At 47.6% G+C, this 21,088-nt stretch overlaps 2 protein-coding genes across 13 annotated transcripts in view; one reads left to right on the top strand and one right to left on the bottom strand.

Moving 5' to 3' along the window:
- The window catches only part of VRK3 (VRK serine/threonine kinase 3), a 66,370-nt gene that overhangs the window by 39,320 nt on the left and 5,962 nt on the right, over positions 1 to 21,088 (bottom strand). For 2 of the 8 annotated variants that reach the window (XM_059904110.1, XM_059904118.1), the window contains exons 1-2: positions 6,754 to 6,885; positions 5,367 to 5,429 (exon numbers count right to left, since the gene is read on the bottom strand). The exons of 1 other annotated variant lie outside the window; for it this stretch is intronic. The gene's annotated coding sequence lies outside the window, so the exon portion shown is untranslated. Of the gene's footprint in view, positions 1 to 5,366; positions 5,430 to 6,714; positions 6,887 to 7,674; positions 7,758 to 21,088 lie in introns of those variants that run through there. 5 more of the 8 variants (XM_059904115.1, XM_059904116.1, XM_059904112.1 and 2 more) reach the window with 4 other exon arrangements.
- Positions 7,045 to 19,952, top strand: ZNF473 (zinc finger protein 473). Of its 5 annotated transcripts, none has more exons than XM_059904100.1 (5): positions 7,045 to 7,348; positions 10,205 to 10,360; positions 12,523 to 12,649; positions 15,844 to 15,933; positions 17,214 to 19,952. In XM_059904100.1, the coding sequence occupies exons 2-5, from the start codon at positions 10,352 to 10,354 to the stop codon at positions 19,775 to 19,777; spliced, it is 2,790 nt and encodes a 929-aa protein (XP_059760083.1). In that variant the 5' UTR covers positions 7,045 to 7,348; positions 10,205 to 10,351; the 3' UTR covers positions 19,778 to 19,952. The 5 variants fall into 5 exon arrangements, with proteins under 5 accessions (XP_059760083.1, XP_059760084.1, XP_059760085.1 ...); XM_059904101.1 differs by having other exon boundaries at positions 7,045 to 7,387; XM_059904102.1 differs by having other exon boundaries at positions 7,045 to 7,561.

Here is a 21,088-nt window from a genome sequence, read left to right as displayed (position 1 = left end):
TTTCCACTACCTATCTATTTTACATTTGGTAGTGTATATATATATGTCCATGCCACTCTCTTCGTCCCAGCTTACCCTTCCCACTCCCCGTGTCCTCAATTTCATTCTCTACGTCTGCATCTTTATTCCTGTCCTGCCCCTTCAGAACCTTTTTTTTTTAGATTCCATACATATGCGTTAGCAGACGGTATTTATTTTTCTCTTTCTGACTTACTTCACTCTGTATGACAGACTCTAGGTCCATCCACCTCACTACAAATAACTCAATTTTGTTTCTTTTTATGGCCGAGTAATATTCCATTGCATATACGTGCCACATCTTCTTTATCCATTCAACTGTCGATGGACACTTAGGTTGCTTCCATATCCTGGCTATTGTAAATAGTGCTGCAATGAACATTGTGGTACATGACTCTTTTTGAATTATGGTTTTCTCAGGGTATATGCCCAGTAGCGGATTGCTGGGTCATATGGTAGTTCTGTTTTTAGTTTTTTAAGGAACCTCCATGCTGTTCTCCATAGTGGCTGTATCATCTAATTATAATTTTTGATAAACAACTAATGTAACTAATTGTGGCTTTGCAGTTTTTGCCTTTGGAAGCTTCCTTCATTTGTAGTCCAGTGGAACACAATTCAAGTTGCTTCTTCTTCTTCTTTTTTTTTTAATTGTAATACGTATATATGTTATTTCTTTATTAGGATGCCCTCAAGTACTTCTTGAATCTGGGCCTCCTGGGCTGCAGTCCCAACAAACCCCAAATGAATGCCTCTTTATTTCAGTCAGTCTCCGTTTCTGAAAGTCTGGTTAACAGTATACATTATGAAACTATCACCACAATCAAACTAATTAACATATCCATCACCTCTTATAGTTCCAATTTGTGTGTGTGTGTGTGTGTGTGTGTGTGGTAAGGACACTTGAGATCTACTCTCTCAGCAAATTTCAAGTATACAATTAGTTATTATTTACTATAGCTGCCATGCTATACATTAGGTCTCCAGAATTTATTCATCTTATAATGGGAAGTTTATACCCTTTGATCAATATCTCTTTTCCCCCACAGCCTCTGGTAAGCACCGCTCCACTCACTGCTACTATGAGTTTGACACTTTTTTTTTAGATTCCACATATATGTGAGATCATGCCATATTTATCTTTCTGTGTCTGGCTCAGTCTAATTAAAACCTTTTCCTTTATTCACTGTAAAGACTGGTTTCTGTTGCGACTGCAAACAGTAGAGTCCTTAAAATTACAGGCTCTGGTCCCAGGCTGCCTGGATTTGAACTCCAGATGTGCTCCTTGCTGGGCATGTTACTTAACCTCTCTATGCTTCAGTCTGCCCAATGGTAAAACGGGGCTTTTAACAATTCCTGTCTGACAGAGTGGCTGGTGGCCTAAATGCAATACATTTCTATCAATTGCTAAGAACAGGGGCCCGGCCCACAGAAAGCCTTTTATGTTAGTGGTTGTTATTACCCTATCATGCCCTGTATCCCACTTATCATCTTCCATTTGTTAATGGTTCTATTCCTCCCTTTTCTCTTTCCACATCCTAAGTTCTGAGCCTCTCAGGTCTCTCCATTTCCTCTTGGTGCTAACTCATGGAATTCCAGTGCTTGCCCTTGAAACACACAGGCCGTCCAAACAGCCCATGAAAGAAATCTCAACCAGAGGAGAAAAGGGTTCTCTTCCCCTTGGCCTGCAGAAGAGCACAAACCATGCTGTGGCATAAAACTGCCCTTCTGTTATTTTACACAAGTTGTGTAAGACATATGATTTCAAAACTGTCGCCAAGTGTTCTTTAGCCTCTAAGGTTGTAATCCTGATCGGTCGTGAGACTTAATCATTTGCTCTCCTGGTAATAACACTTAAACGGACATCTCTAGCTTTTCAAAGATATAAATACTGGTGAGCATTTTTTTAAGTTAGAAGAGTCACCATCACTTCTCCCTTCAGGCCATGACAAACCAGAAACCCTTGTGTGATGTTACAGCCACAAGATCAAAACTGTCTAGAGAACAGTCAGCTCTACCCACCACCAGAGCCTCCCATCAAGCCTCTTAGATAGCCTCAACCACCAGAGGGCAGACAGCAGAAGCAAGAAAAACTACAATCCTGCAGCCTGTGGACCAAAAACCACAGTTACAGAAAGATAGACAAGATGAAAAGGCAGAGGGCTATGTACCAGATGAAGGAACAAGAAAAAACCCCAGAAAAACAACTAAATGAAGTGGAGATAGGCAACCTTCCAGAAAAAGAATTCAGAATAATGATAGTGAAGATGATCCAGGACCTCGGAATAAGAATGGAGGCAAAGATTGAGAAGATGCAAGAAATGATTAACAAAGACCTAGAAGAATTAAAGAACAAACAAACAGAGATGACCAATACAATAACTGAAATGAAAACTACACTAGAAGGAATCAATAGCAGAATAACTGAGGCAGAAGAACGGATAAGTGACCTGGAAGACAGAATGGTGGAATTCACTGCTGCGGAACAGACTAAAGAAAAAAGAATGAAAAGAATTGAAGACAGCCTAAGAGACCTCTGGGACAACATTAAACGCAACAACATTCGCATTATAGGGGTCCCAGAAGGAGAAGAGAGAGAGAAAGGACCAGAGAAAATATTTGAAGAGATTATAGTCGAAAACTTCCCTAACATGGGAAAGGAAATAGCCACCCAAGTCCAGGAAGCGCAGAGAGTCCCATACAGAATAAACCCAAGGAGAAACACGCCGAGACACATAGTAATCAAAGTGGCAAAAATTAAGGACAAAGAAAAATTATTGAAAGCAGCAAGGGAAAAATGACAAATAACATACAAGGGAACTCCCATAAGGTTAACAGCTGATTTCTCAGCAGAAACTCTGCAAGCCAGAAGGGAGTGGCATGATATACTTAAAGTGATGAAAGGGAAGAACCTACAACCAAGATTACTCTACCCGGCAAGGATCTCATTTAGATTTGATGGAGAAATCAAAAGCTTTACAGACAAGCAAAAGCTAAGAGAATTCAGCACTACCAAACCAGCTCTACAACAAATGCTAAAGGAACTTCTCTAAGTGGGAAACACAAGAGAAGAAAAGGACCTACAAAAACAAACCCAAAACAATTAAGAAAATGGTCATAGGAACATACATATCGATAATTACCTTAAACGTGAATGGATTAAATGCCCCAACCAAAAGACATAGACTGGCTGAATGGATACAAAAACAAGACCCATATATATGCTGCCTACAAGAGACCCACTTTAGACCTAGGGACACATACAGACTGAAAGTGAGGGGATGGAAAGAGATATTCCATGCAAATGGAAATCAAAAGAAAGCTGGAGTAGCTATACTCATATCAGATAAAATAGACTTTAAACTAAAGAATGTTACAAGAGACAAGGAAGGACACTACATAATGATCCAGGGATCAATCCAAGAAGAAGATATAACAATTATAAATATATATGCACCCAACATAGGAGCACCTCAATACATAAGGCAACTGCTAACAGCTATAAAAGAGGAAATCGACAGTAACACAATAATAGTGGGGGACTTTAACACCTCACTTACACCAATGGACAGATCATCCAAAATGAAAATAAATAAGGAAACAGAAGCTTTAAATGACACAATAGACCAGATAGATTTAATTGATATATATAGGACATTCCATCCAAAAACAGCAGATTACACGTTCTTCTCAAGTGCGCACGGAACATTCTCCAGGATAGATCACATCTTGGGTCACAAATCAAGCCTCAGTAAATTTAAGAAAACTGAAATCATATCAAGCAACTTTTCTGACCACAACGCTATGAGATTAGAAATGAATTACAGGGAAAAAAACGTAAAAAAGACAAACACATGGAGGCTAAACAATACGTTACTAAATAACCAAGAGATCACTGAAGAAATCAAAGAGGAAATAAATCTTTACCTGGGGATGCCCTTTCTTGTCTGCCTATGTGCATAGGAATGATCCTGCCCTCTATTTCACATGCAATAGGACCTTTTGAAGTTTGAAATTCATCCAGCAAATAAAAACAGGAAAAGTGGCACATCTACTAAATGTTTATTTCTGAAATGCATCAGATAATGGTTTCAGAGTGAATGATTCAGTCCCTAATAATAACACTGTATTAGCTAGTGAATCCAATTTAATCTGAATTCTTGGGAATATTCAAACAGTTTTATACTTGTCAGTACTGAAATTTAAAAAGCAAACAAATCAGCAACAGAAGAGAGGCAGGCAGCTGTACAAAGCTCAGCTCCATGGTGGCCTCACTTCATACCTGTCTCCCTTCATCACCAGACTCATCTTTCAGTGCTTCCTTAGACCATTTGAGTCTCTTTCTTCTAGGTTTGTACCACTGTTTACTCTTGAAACAGGCACACCTAACTACATATGCAGACATTCCCTGTGGTCGGTGAAAATTTCAGAAGCCGTACTACCCCGGGGCACACTCTTCACCCTCAGTATCATCCTACCAGTTTTGGCACAAAGTCCAAAGTCCTTAGCATGGCTTATAATAGGCCATCATGTAATTTATCATCCAACTCAAAGGATTTGAGAATGATAAGCGGTGCTAATAGTAATTACCATGGGATAATTGGGCGAACTGTGATAGCCCCAGTCAAATAGGAATCTCCATTAGCCTCCACACCTGGCAGTTCATGATCTAGTTACGTAACCGGCACTTCATCAATGTCTACCTTCTAACACATATTATTTCTAATCAGTACAAAAGTTCTGCAATTCTTTATTATTACCCTTATTTTACATATGAGGAAATGCAAAGAAATTCAATGGCTTGCAGGACATTTTACAAACAGGAAAAGGCAGAATCAAAAGTCAAATCCTGATCTGTTTGGTTTCTATATCCAAACTTTTCCTCAGGTGGGTGTTTTTTTTAACAAGTAGTAACTTTCTAAAATAGAATAAACAAAACAAAACAAAACAAAACAAAAAACTGTCTAGAGGACAGCTACCCTGGAGAGTTGCTCCAGATCTTGTATGAGTGAGAAACTGTTCTCTGGGTTAAGCTACTGAGATTTGGGGGTCATTGTTACTGCAGCATGGTCTAGCCTAGTCTGACTAATACACTTAAGACTGTGCTAGGTTACTTATGTAAATAAAAGTTTGAAAATTTGAGGCAGTTTCAGTGGAATTTCCCCAGGTGCCAAGTGCCGTTGGATAAAGACGGCCTCTAGGAATGGGCAAGTGCCTGGACCACTGCCACGCCGCTGATAACCTTTCTCCTGGGAGTGAAGTCTGCGAGCAGTAACACACAGGAAATGGAGCAGGAGCAGGCCGTTGGTGGGGAATAGGACTTAAGGGGCATATGCCCCAGGGGATGGTACCTTTATGGGGTCACGGTCTGGCCCTCAGACTCACTGGGCTGGAAACTCCATCTTAACTGTGTCCTGTAAGTGAAAAGAGATGGAGAGGCTGACTCAGGTTTGCTGCACATGTAAGTAAAAGATAACGGTTGGGACTTCCCTGGTGGCGCAGTGGTTAAGAATCCGCCTGCCAATGCAGGGGACATGGGTTCGAGCCCTGATCCGGGAAGATCCCACATGCCACGGAGCAACTAAGCCCATGTGCTGCAACTACTGAGACTGTGCTCTAGAGCCCACAAGCCACGACTACTGAGCCCACGTGCCACAACTACTGAAGCCCGCGCGCCTAGAGCCTCTGCTCCGCAACAAGAGAAGCCACCCAATGAGAAGCCCGCGCACCGCAAAGAAGAGTAGCCAGCCCCTGCTCGCCACAACTAGAGAAAGCCTGAGCGCAGCAACGAAGACCCAACGCAGGCAAATAAATAAATAAATATTTATTTTTTAAAAAGATAATGGTTAATGTTTACTGAGCATTGGCTATGTAGCCAACATGTCCTAAGTTTGTTCATTCATTCATTCGCTCAATAATTATTCACTGAACTCCTAATATGTGCCTGCTACTGGGGATACAGCAGCAAAGGAAACAAACAAGGCTCCTGACCGACAAAGCTCATTCTAGTGGGGGGAAGGCAAGTTTAATAATCAAATAAGCAAGCAACTGTTTAATACGTCACGTGGAAGTAGAGCTATACTAAACTCTCAATAAATATGTATGGAAGAAAGAAGGGAGTCTCAGTGTTGAAGTCACCGGTCCAAGGTCATATGGCTAGCTCAGGACTCAAAGCCAAAGCTCCAACACTCAGGCCAGTCTTTATCATTCATTCACCCATTTTCTTTATTTACTCAACAAACATTTACTCAATATCTGCTATGTGTTAAATACTGTGCCCTTCCTGGAAGAGCTAAAGATTATACTCTAACTTAGGGCAGGAGGGCTAATCATCTAGGTGACGGGATTCGCCTCGGCCCCGTCCTCCGCGGAAACCAGGGATGACATAGTACCACGGCGGGGCGTCTGTCGAACTCCCCATTAGCTCCGCCCGTCTCCGTCGTAGCTACGCCTGTCACCAAGAGCCCGAAGAAGCTGGGGACACTTGAAGCCGTCAGGTTATTTCGGAGACCAGAAGCTTCTCTCATCCCGACCCCCGACCCCCGCTCCCAGGGGCTCCGCCTCCCACAAAAAGTCGCGTTGACGTCACAGGCACCACGACGGAACTCTGGCTAGAGTATCAGGAGACCTCTCCCTGCTCCGCTTCTCCTTCCCCTCACCTCTAGATTTGGTGAGCGTAGTGCGGAAGCACATACTTACAGCTAAACTCTCGGACCCTCCAGGGGAACTGGGACTCACCTTCTCAGTTGCCCTGCGAAAACTTCCGCTTGGGCGGAGGGCGCTGCGCGCGCATCCTCTCCCTCGCGGGAGGACTGCGCCGGCGCAGCCTACACAGACCTCCGGACTGCCCGCGGGCTGTGCCTGCCTGAGAACTCCATTTCCCAGGCACCTTCGCGGCAGACCAGCCCTCTGACTCAGGGCTGGGGGAGGGATTATTCCCTCATCGCCCAACCCCATTCCACTTTCTGTGGAACGCTTCCTGGTTCTACTGCGCATATGCCAACGTGGAGCCAATCGTAAGGAGGGATGAACTAAATACCCAGATGCCACCTGATGCCGAGTCTCTTTCTACTCTTATTTCGCAGTGTGCTCAGCGGGGCCTCTAAGGACGAAGAAGCGGGTGGAGATGGGAAGACAAGATAAGGCGTCCGCATAACTCTCTGGGAAACAGGGTCCTGGGGCTGGCGCGGAGGCTCCTGGGTGGGGAGTAGCTCTGAAGAGATTCTCCCGGCACCGGAAGTGGCTGCGGGGAGGCGCGTGTCAGAGGAGTTGGGTCTTCCGCTCCCACCCGTTTGGGGTCGAGTCTTTTAACCCGGCTGACCGCAGTCTCGAGGTGAGGAGACGCCGGGGCTGGGATCGCTGAAGACGAGAGGTGACGGAATGCTTTTGGGGCGACTTCGGCACTGGGCGAGTCGCCTTGGGCTGTGGGTATCTAGGTGGAGTCTTTAGTCCTTGTTCGGAGTTACGAGCCAGGATCTTGCTGAAGTGGTTTCCATCTCTCACCAGCAGCCCTGAGAGGATCGATTCTATTTTATTTTATTCTTGGGTGAGCAAACTGAGGCTGAAGGAGGGGGTGAGTTGCCTGAAGTCTTTGGCAGAGCTGGGTCGGATCTTGAGGGATGAATGAATGGGAGTTCCTTAGAAAGTCAAGATATTTACCATTTATTTGGGCGTTTTCTGTGTGCCAGACGCCGCTCTGTCCTCGCATTTTCTCTTGTCAGCTCCGCAGCCACCAGGATCATCTCGGGAATCAGAATTTTTCAGAATTTAGAGAGTTAATAGGGTGCATGTTTCATAATTAGGCAACACCCCCAAGCGAGATCTGGGGCAATTCTTGGAAATCGAGTATTTCTGCCGGAAAAGGCATGAATATTCACACTGGAGGGGAATAAAGAGTATACATAGCCTGTGGCAATTCGGGTTCAGTTTGGCTGCCAATTTTTGAATAAAGTTCTGGTTTTCAGAGCCTTACGTTTTCAGAATTGTAGACAAGAGATTGTGGATGAGTTGTATCTGCCCCATTTTGTACATGTAGAAACAGGCACAGAAAGGGTGAATGATCTGGCCATGGTCCCACACCAGGAAGAGGCAAGACTCCCTGACTCAGGGCCTAAGGCTTTCCAGTCCCATTTGTCTCAAGTTATTATGACAGGCTGGGTGACCTTGAGCTTTGCATCAGGGCTCCAGTTTCTTCCCTCCCAGGGCTGAGAGTGTATGAGATGTGGACAGAACGGGATCTGGAAACTGTACGTAGAGTTCTCAAACTCAGATGTCTATGAGCGTCAGGCAGATAAGGAAAAGGAGAGAAGAGGTCTGGGTGAGGGCTGTGGGGCATCTGGGAGGGCTCACCCCATCTAAAGCGGGGTGCGGGGGTAGCTCTAAACAGCCTCCAACAAACTAGCTTCGTGGGAATGCAGACCCCATGTGGCCAAATCCTAGGATTTTTCAGAAGCTGGAAATCAAATTTTTAGGTGAAATCTCCCAGCTTTTAAGTTTGGGATTACTTAAAAGAATTTTCTGTCAAAACACTCTATGCCAACTTAGACCAGATAAAACATCTGTGGATTGGACATGGGGAACAGACTTGTGGTTGTTAAGGGGGAGGGGGGCTGGGGGAGGGACACATTGGGAGTTTGGGATTAGCAGATGCGAACTATTATATATAGACTGGATAAACAACAAGGTCCTACTATGTAGCACAGGGAACTACATTCAATATCCTGTAGTAAATCATAATAGAAAAGAATATGAAAAAGAATATATATATATACACACATATACTGTATGTACATATATATAAATAACTGAATCACTTTGCTGTGTACCAGAAACTAACACAACATTGTAAATCAACTTTACTTCAATAAAATAAAATTTTAAAAATCTGTGGATCAAATTATACTAAAAAGTCATGGCTTAACCTCTGTCGTGAGGGAAATCCTCATTGGGTAAAATGTTAGCACTTATTATAGGTCTTCCACATTCCCTTATCTGCAGTCACAAAAATCTAGAATGCTCTGAAAACCAAACATTTTCTTCCATGGATTTGGTGCCCACAACTGACTAGAACTGCTGTGATCTATTACTTTTAATTATCCTACCTAGAGTGAATATTGATATCTCTGTTCTAGAAATATCAAAGTATTCAATTATGAAATGCTCCCGCCAGCATCCTCCCCCCGCCCCACTGCATTGGGATTCTAATGAAATACACCATATATATGGTGGATCACCTTTTTTTTTTTTTTAAGAGTTTTTTTTTTTGATGTGGACCACTTTTTAAAGTTTTTATTGAATTTGTTACCATATTGCTTCCGTTTTATGTTTTGGTTTTTTGGCCATGAGGCATGTGGGATCTTAGCTCCCCAACCAGGGATTGAACCCACAACCCCTGCATTGGAAGGTGAAGTCTTAACCATTGGACCGCCAGGGAAGTCCCTGGATCATCTTTTTAAAATCTGAAAATTTCTGAATTCAAAGCATACTTGGCCCCAGAGACTTAAGAATTGTGGACCTGTGTCGTTGCTGATTCATGATATGGAATGCTTTCGACACCCCATAGATATATGCTACTTAGGAAATACACAGTGGCCGCACCAGTGGTACAGTGTTTTGCATATTTTCATGTCATGAAAATAACTCGGGGGGCAGTGACCATAATTTTTTGTAATGAAGTAAAATAAAAGCAACCAGAATGGTAAACATCCCAGGCCATCCTACTTTGTAAGATGAAGTATTGTTTCATGAAGCTTTTGTTCAGTTATATATGCAAATGAGTAGTCATGGTATATATTGTCTGTGTTACTGTGGGTCATGGTTTAAAAAAAAAGGTTGAAGAAACATCAACAGTCTTGGAGGCTCACCTGGACTCAAGTCTTAGAGATGATAATCAGAAATATCAGAAGCATCGTCCCAGGGGTTCAGTTAGAGACACATGTGTTCTGTCAACAAATATTTTAAAAATCCCTACTGTGTGCCAGGCACTGTGCACACAGTGGGGAGCAAGACAGAAGGTTCCGCCACGGTGATAGATCTGAATCTCCACCTCTCCCAAGTGGGTATTTACTGGCTGTATTTACTGACTGTGAGTGCTAAGAAGGGTTGTGAAGTGGCCTTGCAGGCTCTGAAGCGCAGGGGAAACGTGGGGCTGGGGTGGTTTCAATAAATACAATTGTTGTGATTCCTGCAGGAAGACTTATGTTCTGACTCCTCCTCCTGCTTCTGGACGTTTTGGGGGCTCCTCCAGCATGGCCAGAGTCAGCCCTAGGAGGAAAGGACAGTTTCTCCCAGGACGGGGAGCTTAAAGGAGGACTGGGCTGCTGGGCCCCCACTGGCTATGGCTGAGGTGAGTCGAGGGTCCCTCCCTATCCTAACCCATCATCCCCAAAGGCTGCACAGCTGGCCTGCCTTGTTCTGGCTCACTGTCTTATCATGGTCCCCAACTCGATCTTTTTTTTAAAAAATCAATTAATTATTTATTTTTGGCTGCGTTGGGTCTTCATTGCTGTGCGCAGGCTTTCTCTAGTTGCAGCGAGTGGAGGCTACTCTTCGATGCGGTGCGCGGGCTTCTCATTGTGGTGGCTTCTCTTTGTTGCGGAGCACGGGCTCTAGGCGCGCAGGCTTCAGTAGTTGTGGCTCAAGGGCTCTAGAGCGCAGGCTCAGTAGTTGTGGTGCACGGGCTTAGTTGCTCCGCGGCGTGTGGGATCTTCCTGGACCAGGGCTCAAACCCGTATCCCCTGCATTGGCAGGTGGATTCTTAACCACTGCACCACCAGGGAGGTCCCCCAACTCGATCTTCTTAAAGGAAAGCCCTCACACTGTCGCTCTGCTGCTCAGTATCCTTCCAGGAATCCTTATTGCCTATAGGATAAAATCCAGGTTTCTGAGCCCATCCCTGCGTGACCTGGGTCCTGCCCCCCTCCACCCTGTCTTCTCCGTGTCCCCACACACGCCGTACTCCCTTCTTGGCCTGGTGGTAAAATGTTACTCTGTACTTTCCAGCTTCCCGCCTTTGGTCAGGCTCCTCCCTCTGCTAGAATATACCCCGCCCACCATCTCTGGCTGGTGAGTCTTCCACAGCCTTCAAGACCCAGCTCATTCCCCCCACCTTCCCTGGGTAGCGTCAGCTCCTCCCCGCTCTGGTCTCCCATATCACCCCTGCTGCCTCCGCTGTAGCACAAATCCACCCGGATGGGGTGTCCCTGACCATATCTGTCAGCCCCACCAGACTTGGCGCTCCATGGGGACAGGTACTGATTGGGACTTATCTCTGGGTCCCCAGGGACCATCACCGGTCTGGCACACAGGAAGCCTCAAGATATTTTTTGTTTGTTTGTTTGTATTTTAATATTTATTTGTTTGCGCTGGGTCTGAGTTGTGGCAGATGGGCTCCTTAGTTGCTGCTTGCCAGCTCCTTAGTTGTGGCATGCATGTGGGATCTAGTTCCCTGACCAGGGATGGAACCTGGGCCCCCTGCACTGGGAGTGCAGAGTCTTATCCACTGCGCCACCGGGGAAGTTCCTCCAGGTGTTTGTGGAATGAGTAAATGAAACAGAAACAGGCTCACAGACACAGAACAGATTTGTGGTTGCCAAGTGGGAGGGGGTGGGGGAGGGAAGGGTTGGGAGTTTGGGATTAGCAGATGCAAACTATTTTATATAGAATGGATAAACAACAAGGCCCTACAGGGAGCTATATTCAGTATCCTGTGATAAACCATAAGGGAAAAGAATGTGAAAAAGAATGTATATGTATAACTGAGTCACTTTGCTGTACAGCAGAAATTAACACAACATTGTAAATCAACTATAATTTTAAAAAAATTTTTTTTAATTTAAAAAACTTAAAATCTTGGGCTTACCTGGTGGCGCAGTGGTTAAGAATCCGCCTGCCAATGCAGGGGACACGGGTTCAAGCCCTGGTCCGGGAAGATCCCACGTGCTGCAGCGCAACTAAGCCCACGCGCTGCAACTACTGAGCCTGCGCTCTAGAACCCGTGTCACAACTACTGAAGCCTGCGCGCCTAGAGCCCGTGCTCTGCAACAAGAGAAGCCACTGCAATGAGAAGCCTGCACACCGTAACGAAGAGTAGCCCCTGCTCTCCGCAACTAGAGAAAGCCCACGTGGAGCAACGAAGACCCAAATAAAATAAATAAATAAATAAAAAAAATATATAAATAATAAATAAATAAATAAATAAAATAAATTAAAAAAAAGAAAACTTAAAATCTTCAACAAACACTGAAAAAACCAAAAGCCAAGGTAGATGGATGTCAGGATCAGAGAGACCCACCTCTTTGACCTTGAGGGAACCTCACGTCTCCTCTTCAAGACTCCTTGTCCTTGCCTAGAAAATACGGGGAAGCCCAGTCTCTTACATCTGAAGGTTCTCACAAGATGACTTTTGCCAAAGGCCTGGCGCATGGGGGGCTGGGGGTGCTGAGTGAGCCGTTGGCCCCTCCCTGACCCCAGCCCTGCAGTCATCACTGACAGTGTGTTGCATTCCAGGAATTTGCGACCCTCAAGGACGTAGCCATGGACTTCACCTTGGAGGACTGGGAGCAGCTGGGGCTGGACCAGGGGCACCTGTTCTGGGACACGGCACTGGACAACTACCAGGACCTCTTCCTGCTGAGTGAGTGTCCACCCCAGCCCCAAGGGCCTGTCACTGCCCTGCTCGGTGATCACCCGTGGCTCTCTTGTCACCCATGGAATGAGCCCCTGCCTCCTGAGCGCCTCAGACCAGCGTACTCAGCTGGCCGATTCTGCAACATTGGCAATGCCTGGCGACCTTTTTGATTGTCACCAGTTGGCAGTGGTGGGTGTGCTCCTGGAATCCAGTAGGTGGAGCGCAGAGGTGCTGCCACATATCCCAGAATGCAGGGATTATCCGACCCCAAATGGCAGTAGTGCCCAGGTTGAGAAACCCTGATCCGGCCCCTGCCTTTCCTCTTCATCATGGTAGAGGAATTCCTCCAGCTGACACTTAGGAATCTTTGCATTTGCTCTCCTCTGTCCCCTCCCTGACTCAGGGCTTCCCCCTTTTTTTTTTTTTTCCCTTAAAAAAAAATTTATTTATTTCTGGCTGCGTTGGGACTTTGTTGCTGTGTGCGGGCTTTCTCTAGTTGCGGCGAGTGGGGGCTACTCTTCGTTGCCGTGCACAGGCTTCTCATTGTGGTGACTTCTCTTGTGGAGCACGGGCTCTAGGTGCGTGGGCTTCAGTAGTTGTGGCACGTGGGCTCAGTAGTTGTGTCTTGCGGGCTCAGTAGTTGTGGCGTACAGGCTCAGTTGCTCCGTGGCATGTGGGATCTTCCCGGACCAGGTTCGATCCCTGGTCCGGGAGGAGCCGACATTGGGATCCCACTTTGGCAGGCAGATTCTTAACCACTGCACCACCATGGGGCTTCCCTTTTTTAAGACAAACTGCAACCCCAGGAGCACTCCCTGCTTTTCCCCTGCCTGGCTTGCCCACTGCTCCTTCATGTTCTGACCGCTCGTTTTGTGGTCTGTCTCCCTCTGCCAGGATGGGAGCTTCCTGCGGACAGGGACTCGTGCTGCTCCCTGGTGGAGCCCGCGTGTCCGGAACGGCCAGTACCCGCTATGGGGACTCACCGAATAGATGAGTGAGCAGCAAGAGCCGCTGTGTCAGGCGCTGGGTTTTGTGCTGGCCAAGCGCTTACAATGCTCTCCTCCCATCTTCCAGTCACCCTGCAAGGAAGTCTGACTCCCTGTTTTCTTGATCCTCCTGAAATTGAGGTTCAAAGAGGGGAAGTCACCTTCCCAGCTCTGTGGGAGTCCCCAGGAGCACCCCGACATTTGGTGATTGACTAGGAGGACTCTTGGGACTCAGCGCATGGTCCTACTCATGGCCATGACTTACCACGGAGAAGGGGTGCGAGCACAGCCAGCAAAAGGGGAAGGCTCGGGGGGCCAAGTACAGGGGGGCCGGTGCCAGCTTCCAGAGTCCTCACCCCATGGAGTCACATGGGACATGCTTAATTCCCCCAGCGACCAGGTGCGCCAACACATATGAAATGTCTACGAGGATGCTCATTAGAGACCCAGCACCCAGGTTCTTTACCGGGGGCTGGTCGCATAGGCACCCTCTGCCTGCCACGTACCCAAATCCTAGACTCCCCGAAGGGAAGCAGGCGTTTGGGCACAGGGAGCCCCTCTTATTGGTTAGGGAAGGCTGGAACCCTCCACCCCCGAAATCCAGGTTCCCAGACACCAGCCAAGGGCCAGCCTGGCGAGCAGGCCTTTCCAATGAGAGCAGGCAGCCTGCGGTGCTAACCGTTTTCCCTGGGCTGTGAACAGCAGTGTCACACAGGGAGGGAACGGCAGGGCTGAGACATTAGGTGGAGCCTTGCTGCTCCTCATCCGTGTCACCTCATCCTGATCAGCTCATTTCCCCTTCTCAAGTTCCTTGCTTCTTTCTTTTCCAAAAGCAGAAAAAATAATTTATTCCAAAAGATTTTTAGAAAGGAAAAGAAGGATTACACACTGAAAACTATCATTTCATGTAATTTTATTGCATTGGGGCAGATTTTCTCCAAACTGCTCAATGTGCTACAGAAGCAGCTTGTGGGAGGTCAAATCTCAGTGTCTGCAATTTTTAAATTACAATCCATGGTAGAAATGTGTTTCCCTTGACTCCCTGGCACACGTTTGTGTGTGTATATATATGAGTGGTGTAATCGTTTGCTATGGCTGCTCTTGCAGATGCCACAATCGTGGCTGAAAACAGCACACACTGACTGATGGTTCTGGAGGTCAGAAGTTTTTTGTTTTTTGTGGTTGTTTTTAATTAATTTATTTTATTTATTTTATTTTTGGCTGAGTTGGGTCTTCATTGCTGAGCACGGGCTTTCTCTAGTTGCAGCGAGCGGGGCTACTCTTCGTTGTGGTGCGGGGGCTTCTCATTGCAGTGGCTTCTCTTGTTGCAGAGCACGGGCTCTAGGCACGTGGGCTTCAGTAGTTGTGGCATGCGGGCTCAGTAGTTGTGCCTTGCGGGCTCTAGAGCGCAGGCTCAGTAGCTGTGGCGCACGGGCTTAGTTGCTCTGTGGCATGTGGGATCTTCCCAGACCAGGGCTCGAACCTGTGTCCCCTGCATTGGCAGGCGGATTCTTAACCACTGCACCACCAGGGAAGCCCCGTGGAGGTCAGAAGTTTGAAGTGGGTCTGCCTTGGCTGAAATCCAGGTGTGGGCACAGCTGGTTCCTTCTGGAGGCTGTAGGGGAGAATCTCTTTCCTTGCCCTCTTTCAGCTAAAAGATGAAGCCTACTTGCTGGGCTCATGGCCTCTCATCTTTGAAGTTAGCAGTGGCTTTCTCCCCACTGTAGCACATTTCCCCAGGGATTATAACTCTGTGCTCCCTTCCTTGAGGAAGTTTGCAGGGGGTAGAGTGTGGGATTGAGCTCTGGGACCCCAACACACTTCATCACGGGGCCTGGCCCATGGAGGCCTCTGGCCGTGTGTGGTCCATGGGTGAATGAACGAATCGCAGATGGCCGAGGAAGTACCTGCCTCTCCCCGGCCACTCTGCTCATTCCTCAAGAGCTGTTACAGATCCTTTGTGTTCCCAGGCCCAGTTGTCACAGCTCTGATCACTCTGGATTGTGACTGTCCGGGTCCCTCTCCTCCACTGGACTGGGAACCCTGTAGGGCAGGCGTCCCTGGAGTCACCCAGTGCTGCATCTGGCCCTTGGGAGCCGTGCGCTGGATAAGGTGCTGAATAGTCAGGAGAGCCGGGAGTTTCCCACTCAGCGGCCAGATGGCCCTCCATGCTGCTGTCATCTGGTTGGTGACAGTGCTCTTCTCTCCCTTCAGATCCCCCCAGACCCAACCTGACCTCCCATCCAGATGATGGGGAAGAGCTGGCAGCCCTGGTGAAAGGAAGCCCAGAGTCAACAGGACCTGGTGAGTGGGCAGAGAGGGCCCACCAGCACCCAGCGAGCGGGAGGGTGGAGGGATCGTGGGGCATGGCCCTTTGTGGGCCCTCCATCTTTGGGACCTCCATCCCACCCAGTTTGTCTACCTAGACAGCTTGATTCCCTGCTTCTGGGCTTCACTCTGCCTCGCACTGGCTTTAGGTCCAGGACCCTCACCCTGCATGCCTTATCTCCACCTGCCGCTGTGTTCAGCACGTGGTTGTCCTGGTGCCCTTCCTCTGTCCCCTCCACATCCTTCCAGACTCAGCAGGGGTCGGCCTTACATTCCCTGAGTTGGTCTCTCCACCTTCCTGCCTTGTGCCCCTTGAGCACTGTGGACCCCCTGTCTACCTGTTTCACCCCCCTTTCGTTCAGGCCCATCCTTCCTTCCTGGTCCACAGGGCCTAGCAGATGGCCCATCTGTTAGTAACTCAAGCCTGGGCCTAAATGCTGCCAAGAGCCTTAGGTCTGCCCTCTTCCAGGCCATGGTTTCTCCAGGGGATCCAGTCAAGCAGTGAGGATTCCCAGGTGTTACACTGGTCGAGACATCCCCAGGAGGAAAAAGCAGAGGCAGGGCCCTGCCTGGGGCACTGGAGGCTTTTCTCATTGTTAGGCTGTTAACATGAGGAGAAGGACCCCTGAACCAGAGGCCACGGAGTGGAGGCTGCACGGCTCAGTCTCAGCCTGCACCCCAGCCATCAGCATGGAGCTCTGTTCTCCACTCACCTCTCGTGAGCTTGTGAACATGGACCTTCTGTAGCCTCCCGTTGAGCGCACAGGTGTTTTCACGTAGGCCCAGGCTCCTGCAACTGTGGATTTCTGTTTCTGCCACCTTAACATCCAGGCTGGTTCCAAGCATGTGTAACCACGTGCAAACCACCTTTGGATGTGGTTACAATGATAACCACGTGGTAACAATCGTATTGCATTGTTATCATTTATACCTCTTTTCCATTGAGTGCACTTCTCTAGGAAGTGGGCCTTAGCTGATGGGGGTGATGGTGGAGATATCCACTGAGAGCCTCCACTTCTCTGTGGAACCCTCGAGGTTGCCCAGCTTCCCTCTTAATCCTCCTGGAAATGGGCTCTGTTTCCTGTGATGCCAGTTCCAGCTGGATCACCACTCTGGCCCCGTCTCCTTCATCCCCTTGCCAGATAGGCCTGACTCAGGACCCATCACCTGTTCTCCCTTTTGTCTGCTCTCAGCGTACAGCTCCCATCTTTAACCCCCAGGGCACAGGAGACATTTGCACTTGCCCTCTCTTTCAGACACCGCTGAGGGCAAGACCTCTCCTCTGCCACAGGACTTCTTGGAAGAAGGACTCTCCCAGGAGATTACCGAGATGTTTTCCAAGGATGGCCTCTGGAACTCCCATCTGGAAGAAGCCTGCATAGGCCAGAGCTGGTTAGATAGTTTGCTCGGAGATCCGGAAAGTCTTCTGGAGTCCAATATTGTTACCAGCAAGGAAAGTCCCACAGAATGCAAGAGCCATGAACTCGAGAGCCACAAACTCAAGAGAGGCCTTGGTCCCAAGTCCCTCCTTTTCCCAGGAGCGGGTTCTGTGACTCTTGATCTTCCTGAAAGGAGCCTGACACCAGCTAAGTCTCAGGAAAGTGGGAATGACTTTGGGTGCTACTCAGACCAGAGCCAGCAGGATAACATCCAGGGAGGGGAGAAACCATATAAATGTAGTCAGTGTGAGAAGAGCTTCAGCCAGAGCTACCGTCTGATCCAGCACTGGATTCTTCACACTAGGGAGGACCCCACTGTGCTTCAAGAGTATGAGAAAGATGTCAACCAGAGTTCTTGCCTTTTTGTGCAGTCAGTGACTCACACAGGCTCCAAGTCCTATGTGGGTAACAAGTGCGGGAAGACTTCTAGTCAGAATACACACCTCCTGTGGCATCAGAACATTCACAGTGAAGAAAAACCATGTAAGAGTCAAGACAGTGATGGTCCAGCAGGTCACGACTCACAGCCTGTTGAGCGTCACAAACCCCCCCCAGGTGGTAAATCCTACAAATGTAATGAATGTGGCGAGAGTTTCAGCCAAACCTTTCATCTCACCCGGCATCAGAAAACCCACACTCGGAAACGCTACGAATGTGCCAGATGCAAGGCGATCTTCAACTTTAACAAATACCTCCTCCAACATCAGAAAATTCATGCTGCAAAAACGACCGCTGTGTGTCAGGAGTGTGGGAAGGCCTTCAGGCGAAGCTCCTTGCTTGTCAAACACCAGTCTGTTCACACTGGAGAAAAACCTTATAAGTGCGATGAGTGTGGGAAACTCTTCTGCCATATCCTGACCCTAAAGACCCACCAGAGGGTTCACAGGGGCGAGAAGCCTTACAAATGCAACAAATGTGGGAAAGCCTTTTACCGGAACACTCACCTTAATGAACACCAGAGGGTTCACACGGGCTACAGGCCCCACAAGTGCCACAAATGCATCAAGAGTTTCACCCGGCCCTCCCACCTAAATCGACACCTGTCCATTCACGCCACAGAAAAGCCCTACAGCTGTGCTGAATGCAAGGAGACCTTCAGCCACAACGAACACCTTGTTCAGCACCAGAAAATCCATGCTGTGGAAACCCCCTACGAATGTCAGGAGTGTGGTGAGCGCTTTATTTGCCACTCGACCCTAACTTGCCACCAGAGCATTCACACCAGAGAAAAACAAGGACTCGACAAGAGCAGGAAGATCTTGAATGAGAACCCAGAGCAGAGAGAGCCTCCAAGGGTCAGCGATAAGCGCTTTAAGTGTAACAAATGTGAGAAAACCTTCAGCTGCAGCAAATACCTGACTCAGCACGAGCGGATTCACGCCAGGGTGAAGCCCTTTGAGTGTAACCAGTGTGGGAAGGCCTTTGGCCAAAGTTCACAGCTCATCCGCCACCAGAGGATCCACTCTGGAGTGAGGCCGTATGAATGTGGGGACTGTGGAAAGGCCTTCGTTCGTAGTGCCTCCCTTGCCAAACATCAGTCCACCCATAAGAGTGAGCACCCCTTTCAATGTAACAAATGTGGAATGACCTTCAGCCAAAGTGCATGTCTCTCAGAACATCAGTTAATCCATACTGCAGAGAAGCCCTTTAAACCTAACAAGTGTGACGAAGTCTTTGCCTACAGTAACCACCTTGTTCAGCATCAGGGAACTCAGGCAGGAAAGAAGCCCTTTGAGCAAAATGAATGTGGGAAAACATCGCAGCAGAGCTCGTGCCTTTCCAAGCATCAGAGAATTCACACAGGTGAGAAGCCCTATGAATGTGGTGACTGTGGGAAAACCTTCAACCTGGGCGCTCAACTCATCCGACACCAGAGAGTTCACACTGGAGAAAAGCCTTACGTTTGTCAGGAATGCGGGAAAGCCTTCAGCCAGAGCTCGTGCTTTTCTAAGCATCAGAGAGTTCACACAGGTGAGAAACCCTACAAATGTGGCGACTGTGGGAAAACCTTCAGCCTGGGTGCTGCACTCATCCGACACCGGAGGATTCATACTGGAGAAAAGCCTTATGTTTGTCAGGAATGTGGGAAAGCCTTCAGCCAGAGCTCATGCCTTTCTAAGCATCAGAGAGTTCACAGTGGGGAGAAGCCTTATGTGTGTGCCGTATGTGGGAAAGCCTTTGCCCAGAAAGCAAATCTGATGCAGCATCAGAGAACTCACACTGGGGAGAAGCCTTATGCTTGTGATGTGTGTGGGAAAGCCTTTGGCCTTAGAGCCCATCTCAGTCAGCATCAGAGAATTCACACCAAGGAGAAACCACATCAGTGTCCACATTGTCAGAAAGCCTTGTGCTGCTGCTCAGGTCTCAGCCGACATCAGTGAGTTCACACTCCAAAGTAACAGGTAGCAATTCTGCCCATGGCTGCTGGGTGGCAGCGGATCCCAGACATCTGAGAATGTGTTCATCCGAGGCCTAAAGTTGAAACCATCCCAGTGTAAGCCCCTCCCCCCAAGAGTAATAAATCTCTTTATTAATAAAGATTGATTAGAAAATTTGCACGCATGAGTTTCATTAAAACAGTGAAAACACAAACATTGAGAAGCTGTGGAGCTTTGGAAGTCAGAGGTAGACTGGAGCCAGTCTGCTGAGTTAAATCCCAGCTCTGCCATCTGCCACCTAAGTGACCTAGGGAAAGTCATGAAACCTTTCAGGGCTTCAGTGTCCTCATCTGTAAGATGGGCAAAATAATAGCTACCTACTTCATAGGGCTGTTGTGAGGATAAAGAGATGTAAAGCACTTTAGAACTAAGTGCCTAGCACATAGTAAGTACTCACCAAGTGTGAGCTACAAACGTGCATCAGATATAACAAATATACTCTTTTACATTAAAAGGAAGAGAAAACTAAGCAACCCTCTATCTTTATTTCACTGCAGTTAACATTATTACTAATAATGTGCATGGCTTTTATTTTTAAAGTTTTCCACCAAAATATCCTTGGCTTCGTTGGATCCAAAAACCCAGTACTTTGCTCTTAAACAAAACAAAAAAAAAGCCTAGCCTTTTTCTTCCCTCCATTTCTCAGCTCTGTCCTAGTACTTTCTTTCTTTCTTTTTTTAAAAAATTATTTAATTTATTTATTTATCTGGCTACGTTGGGTCTTTGTTGCTGCACACAGGCTCTTCTCTGGTTGCGGCGAGTGTGGGCTACTTCTTGTTGCGATGCACAGGCTTCTCATTGCGGTGACTTCTCTTGTTGCAGAGCACCAGCTCTAGGCACATGGGCTTCAGTAGTTGTGGCACACAGGCTCAGTAGTTGTGGCTCGCGGGCTGTAGAGCACAGGCTCAGTAGTTGTGCACGGGATTAGTTGCTCCGCGGCATGTGGGATCTTCCTGGACCAGGGCTCGAACCTGTGTCCCTTGCATTAGCAGGCGGATTCTTAGCCACTGTGCCACCAGGGAAGCCCTGTCCTAGTACTTTCTTAACCCGCAAAAAGCCAAGAAGAACACGTAAACTAACATCGCATGGCAAGAACTTTCCACTCCTAACCTCCCAAACCTCTCACTCAAAAGGACCCCCTCCCATATCCACATGCCATCCCTTCCTATAATCTCCTCCCATTTAAAGTTGTTGGTTAAATGATGAGACCCAATTTATCGTGAGAGTTAATACCATAAACAGCTGGATTCAGTT

Source organism: Balaenoptera ricei, chromosome 19 (assembly GCF_028023285.1).
Source record: "Balaenoptera ricei isolate mBalRic1 chromosome 19, mBalRic1.hap2, whole genome shotgun sequence".
Classification (NCBI taxonomy): domain Eukaryota; kingdom Metazoa; phylum Chordata; class Mammalia; order Artiodactyla; family Balaenopteridae; genus Balaenoptera; species Balaenoptera ricei.
The sequence above is the reverse complement of the archived record's forward strand: the minus strand, read 5'-3'. Positions and strand labels throughout refer to the sequence as shown.

What these genes read in the sequence shown, in the direction of transcription:
- ZNF473 (XM_059904100.1), top strand. An exon ending in CCAGGACCTCTTCCTGCTGA is followed by an intron (nt 12,650 to 15,843) that starts GTGAGTGTCCAC and finishes CTCTCCCTTCAG; the next exon opens with ATCCCCCCAGACCCAACCTG. An exon ending in CCCAGAGTCAACAGGACCTG is followed by an intron (nt 15,934 to 17,213) that starts GTGAGTGGGCAG and finishes CCTCTCTTTCAG; the next exon opens with ACACCGCTGAGGGCAAGACC.